This window comes from Orbicella franksi, chromosome 4 (assembly GCF_964199315.1).
Source record: "Orbicella franksi chromosome 4, jaOrbFran1.1, whole genome shotgun sequence".
Classification (NCBI taxonomy): Eukaryota; Metazoa; Cnidaria; class Anthozoa; order Scleractinia; family Merulinidae; genus Orbicella; species Orbicella franksi.
In genome coordinates, this window is record NC_138148.1 from 11,905,287 (window position 1) to 11,914,800 (window position 9,514).

General features: G+C 38.4%; 1 protein-coding gene across 4 annotated transcripts in view; it reads right to left on the minus strand.

Moving 5' to 3' along the window:
- The window catches only part of LOC145484609 (uncharacterized), a 35,089-nt gene that overhangs the window by 16,290 nt on the left and 9,285 nt on the right, over positions 1-9,514 (minus strand). For all 4 annotated transcript variants that reach the window (XR_014049037.1, XM_081463205.1, XM_081463206.1 and 1 more), the window contains exons 4-5: positions 1,804-1,985; positions 724-1,105 (exon numbers count right to left, since the gene is read on the minus strand). Coding sequence is in view for 3 of the 4 variants with exons in the window: in XM_081463205.1 (XP_081319331.1) it covers positions 724-1,105; positions 1,804-1,985 (564 nt within the window). In the remaining variant the exon portion in view is untranslated. The remainder of the gene's footprint in view (positions 1-723; positions 1,106-1,803; positions 1,986-9,514) is intronic.

The following is a 9,514-nucleotide window of genomic DNA, read 5'->3' on the forward strand; positions in this document are numbered from 1 at the left end:
TAGACATTCCATATCCCAGCACACCTGGAAGCCCACAAGAATGGCAGAGGTGGAGGAGAGACAGCTTAAGTTGTGGGAAGTGAAACACACTGCTCAAAATAGGGTCAGGAGGCAGGCACTAGTGGACGACCTATGTTCCACCAGGAAAGAAGAGGATTGAGTGAGTGAGTGAGCAGTGGATATAATAATTATATTCCATTCTTTCCAGAATCAAGTACACCATCAAGAGAGCAGTGCAGTTCAAGTGTAACACCAGTACAAAAAGTGTAACATCAGTGCAGAAAGTGTAACACCAGTGCAAATTACACATCATAATTCTGGATTATGATTGGCTGAAAGACAATACAAAATTTTCTAAGCCAATAATTTTGTGCAAAAATCTTGAATGCGAAAAAATGACTTCAAAAAATCTTCCAGCACTTCCTCCCCACGCATTTTTCATATTTATATTAATAAGTAATCATACCGTTTTTCTTGTTCAATTTGGAATTAATTTGCACTGTCTTGTGAGTTTTACAGAAAACTGGAATTGCACTTGCTGAAGTGGCTCGTGCAATTTCAGCTTTTTGAAAAACTCACTTGCGCAAATTAATTCCAAATTCAACTTGAAACTGTATGATTACCTATAAAAAGTGAGCCTTGACTTGCCATTTTTGGTTATTCAGAAAAAAATTAAAGTTAACTAGTGTTAGCTTGAGCCCAATTGACAACAATGTCATTTACCTGATATGTATTCTCTGAGATTATCTCTTGAATCTGTGTTTTTATCATTCATACAAGCTTGCTTTCTTGCTTGACATAGTTCTTCTTTCCAACTTTTTAAAGCAATTGCTGCCACTTTCCTAAGACGCCAATCATCATGAGGACCAGACGCACGTTTCATTGGTTCGTCGTCTTTCGGCCAATGCCAATGACTTGCAGCTTTCAATTCTGCATGAAAGTTGAAATCTTCCGGGGTGGTTGGAGGATGGTCTATCAGGTAGTGCAACACAGCCTGGTCAATAACATAGATTTCCATCATGGACAGCCCCGGTTGACACTGTGGCACTGAAGTTTTTTTCCAGGATAAGGATCCCATAAATGTCCTCAACACTTCTCGTTTGCCCTAAGGAAAGGACAGAAATAATTAAAGGCTATCTTGCCAAATATCTCCATTCAAAATACAGTCCCACTGCAAATGCAAACAGAACTTTTACAAAAATTATATGAAATAACCTACCATTTATTAACCCCAGTGCAGTTTCTATTGGCTTGCACTTTCATTTTTTCTATTCTTTTAAGAATGCCTGAAAAGACCCGCTAAAGAGATCCTATAACACAAAGTTAGGTGGGCTGGCAGGGGCATAGCTGGTTTTTTTGTCCCACAGGTCTGGGCATACAAATTTCTCATCTCACTTGTCTTTGTAAAATGAACAAAAGAAAAACAATTTCTTTCCATGTTTTTAGTGCCTATGTGACTGAAATATAAGTCAATTGTTCATGCCTGAACGTACGATTGCATGCATAACTCTCCCAACATCTCTCTCTCATTGAGATCAAACTCTTGAGCCTTCAAACTATCCAGGTGGCAGGCACATTTCTTTTACCATAGGAGAAAATAGATCTATCCTGACGTGAAATGACAGAACTTTTGGTACTGTTGACATACACTGTACACAAATTCACCAGAAAAAGACCAGGCCTACATGTATAAATTAAAGCAGGCCTACATCTACATAACTCATAGCAAATCTGGCTATGCCCCGACAGGTTACAATCTATGAAATTTTGATAAACAGGATCAACATCCTTCAACCAGCTTACTTTAACCACACAGACTCCTTTGAACACAGGATGGTCCTTTATGACCAGACTCCTTGGATGACATTTTATCTCAGTTTTCCAGAGGCTAACAGTTGGTTTTACAATCTCTCTGGTAGAATGTCTTTGCCTTGCACCTCTATTGTCAAGTGGGTAATACAAGGCAGGATTTTTAATGAGCCAAACTGAAATTGAAACAGAATTGAGATTCAGTTAATACAGGAAGACCTCTCTGTTGAGCCAGAACTGAGAAGATAAACAACTAGAGTGTAGCACAATCAACTTTAAAGTGGTGCAGTGACAAAAATTACACCTTCCCTATCTAAGCCAAGTTAAAACATAAAGTAGTCTGTGTATGAGAAGAAAAATGCTGTTTACTTTTTCAAAATATCTCTTTTCATTCCAGAGATACTTAATAAGTTGTTCTTATATGGTATGCAAGTGATGACGCCATACATTCACCAAATTTTGATCAACTATGATGAAGAAAGATACAGTATCTCAGTGAATTTGTATCAGAAATGTTTGATTCTTTACAGTGAGTAAATGTGCTCCACAATACAAACTCAACAGTGGTGTTAACATGGCAACATACTGGGTTTCAGACTTCCCCAGTTTAACACTGGTCTGCAGTGATACAGACAGCAGTTTCCTTGTAAATTTTGTGTAACGTCAACAAAAAGTCTTTTTAGTTCCTGTCATTTGTGAATAATCTGCACGAAAAGTCCCTAGTTGCAGGAGAATGTGGATTAAATTATCAGAAGCATAAAGGGAAAAGGGACTTAGTTTTTTCTACATACACAGGGTTTTCAATAGTGATTGAAGTAGCAGGAAGACATTATAAAATAATAGGAGAATCTGGCCACTCAGAGAAAAATTTTACTTCAAGACCTCTACAGGCCATTGAAATTTAGCCGGAAAATTCCACATAGTAGCCGGAGAATGCTCCGATCTCCTATGCTAAATGAACATCCTGCATATATCAACCATTTTAGGTAAACAAGCAGTTCCGCACAGAAAGTGCGAAGTCAGCAAGCTTCACTTAATGTCAGCAATAAGGCGAACATCTCTAATGCTGCACAATAATTAATAGCTGAACAACATAAAGATTGTGTTCATGAAAACTAGTGACTTGGATATAAGCATTCTCCAAAAATACATTTGTGCTATCCAGATTGTTGTTGTTGATTTGTTGAGAACACAAAGTTAGCTGAAAAGTTTATATCAGTAACACTAAAACAATTCCTCTAGAAGAGAATGCCTATTTTTAATAAGCAATACATTTGGTTGAACTAGTGATATTTCAATGCCGTAGATGAGAAAGTCCATTTTAAACTTGTCCACAGTGTTCCTTAGAGAAGACCTTTGATTCAGACCATCCTTCTTGCAACCCGAAGGACAATGTCATAGCTACTAAGTCATTATCACCCTCTTAACAATCAGTCAAGTTTTCTTGATGCTTATTCCTCATCATTTTGATCTTTTTGAAGGTGATTTTTCATTCTAAGTACAGAATTTTGCCATCTACAAGAAAACCACAACACTCAACATTATCTTTATTTTTGATTGCAACCCCTAAAAACAAAACTTTCCCCTACCTCCCTAGGTACCAAAGAAATATCTGGGGAGCAGGTAAGAGGCAATTTCTTAGTATTTTCAAAGGGCCACTTGCCTTTCCTACCCTGCAAGGGAGTTCATATATGCCCCGGCTACCCTAACCCTGCAAGGGAGTTCATATACGCCCCAGCTACCCCTATACGAAGTTAACAGATTCTCTTACAGTCTTTTAGTACGTGATCATGTTGTGATCATGTAGTTTTCGATCAGGAACTAGCATTTTGCTTACTTGAAGTACCTTTCCCAATATTCTAACCTGAGTAGTACTCTATCCTATGGACTTTCGTCCTTTGGACTTCGCATGAAAAATGTGTAAGTTTTGTTTTTCATTGTGGACTTTTCACAACAGTATTACAAAAATTACATGTAACCCTCTTATTTTTGGCATCTGTAAATAGGACAAATGCCCTAGAAACAATGCAAGGCATTTAATTTGAGGGTCAATTGGTTATCGTATATTAATTCAAGGATTTTGTCCAAAAAGGTACCATATTTTTTCGGTTATTTAAGGAGCAGTGTTTTTTGGAGGAAAATGTGCCTGTTCAATTGAAATCTGGTCTCAACTCAGGGTGTGTCTTATAGCAGAGTATGTTCGCACCACAAAATATATAACTCGCCAAATTTCCCTCAGGCTGATAAAAAGACTCAAGTACCGGTACTCTAAATACCGTAAACATAAAACAAATATTGCTGGTCATCGACTTTTTCAGATTTGTGGTTCTGAGAAGAACCGGGGTGGCTCTGAAAAGACTGTTTTATTACAGGTCAGCTCTACTCAGCTACTCGTCATCCTCGTCTTCGTTTTCTGTCTCGAACTTGTTGTCAATTGCATCTTCTGAATCTTCTGCTTCTTATCCCTCTTCCTCCCAAAACCGCTTTTCTGTTCCGTCAAGAGCATTAGGGTGCATTTCTTTAAGAAAATCCAATCTTGGATCCTTAAATCCGAAAGAATCCGAAAACTGATTTTGTGTTTCCTCACTGAACAGATCAATACAAGATCTCTCGGATCATGGTGCGTCAAAGGAACCGAAGAATCCACTCCCAGTGATAACACAGGATTTGAAGGATTCCTCAATCAGCTCTGCTGGGATCTCATTCCATGCTCGATCGGTCCATCAGAACACCACCTCTTTGCTGGGTGCTCGTTTCTTTCCAGTAGGCGTGTAAGTAAACGGGCCATTCAACGTCCAAGCTTCATACTGCACACAAACTTTTACTTTAAATGGCTAATTCCTGCACTTATCCAGGGGCTGCAAAACTGGAGTTAGTCCACTGGGGATTACAGCAACATTGATGTTTCTTCTGGAAGGAATCCCATAGAAGAAGTGCTCGATGCTCTGGCGCGAGTCAAAGATTCTCCCGCATCTACTCCATAGTTCCTACAAATGTTAAGAAAAACACTCTGATTAGACTTTAAAACCAAGTTTGTAAGTTATGCAAACATGCCAAATTATATGTTGCATTTCACAGCTAGATTGACAACTCGTTGAAGTCACTAAATTAAATGCACAAAAAGTGGCTTACAGGGTCTATTCGTAACATACCAATACTCACAATCAAATAATACCAAAGAGATCCAACGATGGTAAAAAACTAAAAGTAAACAAAGTATGGTAATCGAGCTTGAACGTGCTTAACAGCACATGCTTGAAATTTAACACTAGCATTACCTTGACCTCAGAAAAAAACAAACAAACTCTTAACCTCAATCCCATTAAATGATCACAGTTGTCACTACAAACACTTGAAGCATTTGTCAATGGTGGCTATCTGTCATAAAATACCGGTATTCCATAAATGTTAAAAACAAGAACAAACCTTCATCCATCCAGCCCTTCTTGTGTACAGAGACCTGCATTCTCGGCAACACCTGGATTCGAAGCTGACGAATACCTTTAAAGATCACCTTCGGGGGAAGTTTCTCACCAATTGCCTTCACTGCTTGGACAACAGTGAAACTCTGCCTATCGCCACTGCAGGATAAAATCGGCACTGTTCAGTTTCCAGTGAACTGCAGTGTCCTCGTGGCTGACAACTCAAACCTCATCAGAGTTTCGTCCATGTTAAGGATGTGGCTGAACTCGTAGCCGCAATGCTGTCGGGATCTCAACACAAAGCGGTGGAATTCAATCATGTTCTCTTCCATATCAGCAGTTAGACGCTGTGCCAAAGTTGTCTTTACTCTCATGGAAATGGCATGGCGACGTTTCCAGTTTATGTACCAGCCAAGGGACGCTTTAAACTGTGGATCGGAGCTGAGTTCCTTTGCCTTCAGGCAGAGCATCAAGCTGTTTACTGATAGCCCTGCAAATGTCAAAGGAAATATGCTGTCACCAATAGGAGAACATAAAAGGCATTTTAACGAAAATTTCATACTACAACAGTGCAGTTATCAATGGCGATGCATAGATATTGAATGAACAATTTTTACCTTGGCTTCTATGATCGCAGAACCAGTCTGCCAACTGCTGATCAAGCTCTGGATCTTTTGGCGGGTAGCGACCCATTGAGGCATGTTTCGCAGTCATCTTTCACTCGCCTGTAAACAAGACGTGTTGCTCGTTTCTCCATTTCCAGACCATCAATTCTGATATGCCATATTCGTGAGCGATTTCACAATTCTTGTTCACGACTTCTCCTTCTGCTACAATCTTCAACTTGAAGTTTAGATCGTAGGAATGACGACGAGTACTTGGCATGATGATCTCTGATTTACCGTATGCCGAACGATTGCTTTGAGAATGAGATTGTAGTTTTGAAACTGATGAAAGTTTCATCAGCTGAGTGTTGTTTATAAACGTTAAAATGGATCAATTAGTATTCATAACTTAAAAGAACTGTTTCCTTGGCAGAATAGCTTGAATAATTTGTATGTTATTAGTAAGTGTGACTTTTTTGCTTTTGTTTAAAGAGTGACTTTTTTGCTTTTGTTCGTAATGTGTGACTCTCACTTTGTTTACAGAAGTAAAAGGACCATAATCAGCACATTTGGAAGCATAATGTTGTAATAAGGGTGGACGTGATCAAAAGAACATCCAGTAATTGAGGTTGTGTCTTGTAACCGAGTATTTAGGAGTAATTTTCAGTTTGTAAACTTGATACAGTTATGCTTAAAAATTAAGGGTGCATCTTATAACCGAAAAAATACGGTATATCACTTTTTGGGCCAATTGTCATTTTTGCAGGATCGAGCTAATTTCTTACAGACGGACTTGTTTTGACATGAAAAGCATTGTTTTGTAATAATTTTTTTTGTTGATTTGTGCTTTGTCTGGGAGAAATAACATATGCAAAAAACTCACTTTTCCAAGTGGCATCTTTAGGAGCGAATCCTTCGATGGTAAATTTCGACATGACACTAACTGAGATAGTTACTTTTAGCACCTTCGACAGCACGTTTTTTTCAAAAATAAGTGTTTTCAGGGCTCGAAATTAACTTTTTCATTCAAGAGCCAGCTGGCGACTAACGGAAAAATTTTGGTCGCCAGATCGTAAATTTTGGTCACCAACTTATTTTATGAATAACTTACACAAGAACACGGTTTTATACGTTACTTTGCATGCAAGAAAAGTCACAATTGAAGAGTGAAAACAATTAGAAACAACATCAGTAACACTTAGTTATAAAGCTACCGTTGTTCTCAGGTGATGTCTCTGGTCCGAAGGTGATGGTTGTCTCCATAGTCATTTTATTTTTAAATGAAGGGAAGCATAAAACATTTTAAGTCCATGGTTTTCATTGTGAGACAAACACGGGTCCTTACGTATTTTCCCGTTGCTACTTCTTCAAAATGCCGTTACGTTCTTTATTTTCGACTTGCTTTCCTCGAAGGATTCAAAGTTTGGATTAACCTTTTGGCTGAATCTTCATTCCCCGCACGTAAAAACTCACGTAATTCCTTCAACTGATTGGTGTCTGCCGCCATTTTCGCGGCAAATGAAAAGCACATGGAGTTGAAGTGCACCTGCGATCCCAGTTTCGGAAGAAGCCGCTGAAACAATATGGCGCGCCGTGAATGCAGTATCGACGTGTCGAAATACATTCAATTTTTTCGATTATCTTGTAATATTCAGACATTATTTTACTAGGAACGGAAAGGTGAGTTGTATACTAGCTACCATATCTAATTGATTTCCTAATATAACGATTTAAAAACAAAAGTTGTGTCGTGGTTTTCTTTAGTTATCGGACAAAACGTGAGTCGCCAGCTGGTGACCAGTTCTGAAAATTTAGTCCCCAGTGCTCAATTTTTGGTCGCATTGGCGACCAGTGAGACGCAATTTCAAGCCCTGGTTTTGGTTTTTGAAAGAAGCAGAGAAATAGAAAAAAAAAAAAAAACGATTGAATGACCTTGTATTGAACCAGTGTCATGACAAAACAAACTTGAATCTGGCCCGTTCAGTGCCTTATTCGCTTGCGCTAACAAAGAAACAGTAAGAGATTAGCGTAATTATGTAAATCATAACACTTGTATCAGTTCAAACAGCTAGCAACAAAACAAAAGGTTTGTTTTGTTTTTCGTTCCACAAAGACCTTGAAAAGATGCCCTTGGAGAACTGAGTTTTTTGCATATGTTATTTCTCAAATCAAAGGCTCCCTGAGCCAGCTCATGGATGAATAGTTATATAGCAAAAAACAACATATTTACGAAAGAAAACCACATGAAACCAAAATGGCCGACTTCAATCTTCAAGGTGTTCGACAAACTCCTACCCAGGCTCTTGATTTATTGGGCAAAAATGTACGCCTTTCTAGTCCCCCCTCGTCAAAGAACCGCCCTGAAGACGACTGAACACTCTTGGACAAAACAATACTTATCAGGGGAGGTAGGAGAAAATTGTTTAAGGTTATAGTATACCTTTGGGTCGGCAATTTTCTTCAAATTTGGATTTTTGGGTCAAAATAGTGGTCGAAGAATAATCTCTAATTTCTGAAAAAATTTTTTGAAAAAGGCTAAATATTGGCGGAGAAATGGCGGTTGTACGTTTTCACCGGAAGTAAAAGTTTACCTCTTGATTGACAGCCCTATGGCGCGTATGTAATCAACCGAGACGATTTTCACGGGAATTACCTATATGGATGTCACGAATTGACTACTCAGTTGATCAGCATTGTTGTTCTGACTACCCAGCATTTTTGATATTAGACGTGTCTCTATTAAGTTATAAGTAAACATAGACCACGTTTAAACCATGGACCGGTTCGAAAAAGCGAAAACAGCGAAGAACGAATGAAAATACATCAATGAGTGAAGAAGCGAAAGTTCGCCACGCGGATGAAGCTATAGTTATCGTATAAAGTGGTCAAATATTCGTGGTAAGAGAAAAGAAAGGTTCTGTAAAAATTTCGGAACTTGACAGCAATAACAGGGATGCTGACGGAGACTCTTCTGATGAGTCCGATATCAATGAATCATCGGACTCATTGACAATTCATTTTCTTTCAAAATTCTTGGTATAGTTTGATAGCCAGCTCCATGAGCTTTAATTTGATATAGGGGTTTAGGTATCTATAGCTTAAACCGCACGAACTACATCGCTTGCGCACGAGACACCCCTGAAGGTATACTGTAACCTTAATCCAGGTTTAATGAATAAATTAATTAGAATGGAGTGAGTGAGTGAGTGCCATCCGACTGCCTCCTAAGCTAATGGATGTTACTTCATCCATGAGCAAAAAAAAGGGTGCAAATCAACAAAAACAATTACGGAACAATGTTTTTCATGTCAAAACAAGTAAGTCTGCCAATAATTAGCTCTATCCTACAAAAAATGAAAATCAGCCCAAAAAGTGTTATACGCCCTTTTTTTCTTGAAAGCCTTCAATTGATAATGTAATTTCAATTAATTGATCAATTAATTTATTTTTTATTATTTTTTCCTTTTGGGCCACAAAGCTTGACTTCTGGGCACCCTAGCCTACAAGGGCCCCTAGAATTTTTTCCAGAGCACACCCTGTTACAATACTAACATTAAAATTACACTGCAGTATTTAATACTACGGAGAGCCAGGAAATAGCACAACCACTTAGGAAAACCAGTTTATTGCACAAAGTACAGAAAAAAAGTCTTTGAATTTGAGCGGCATGGTGGTCTG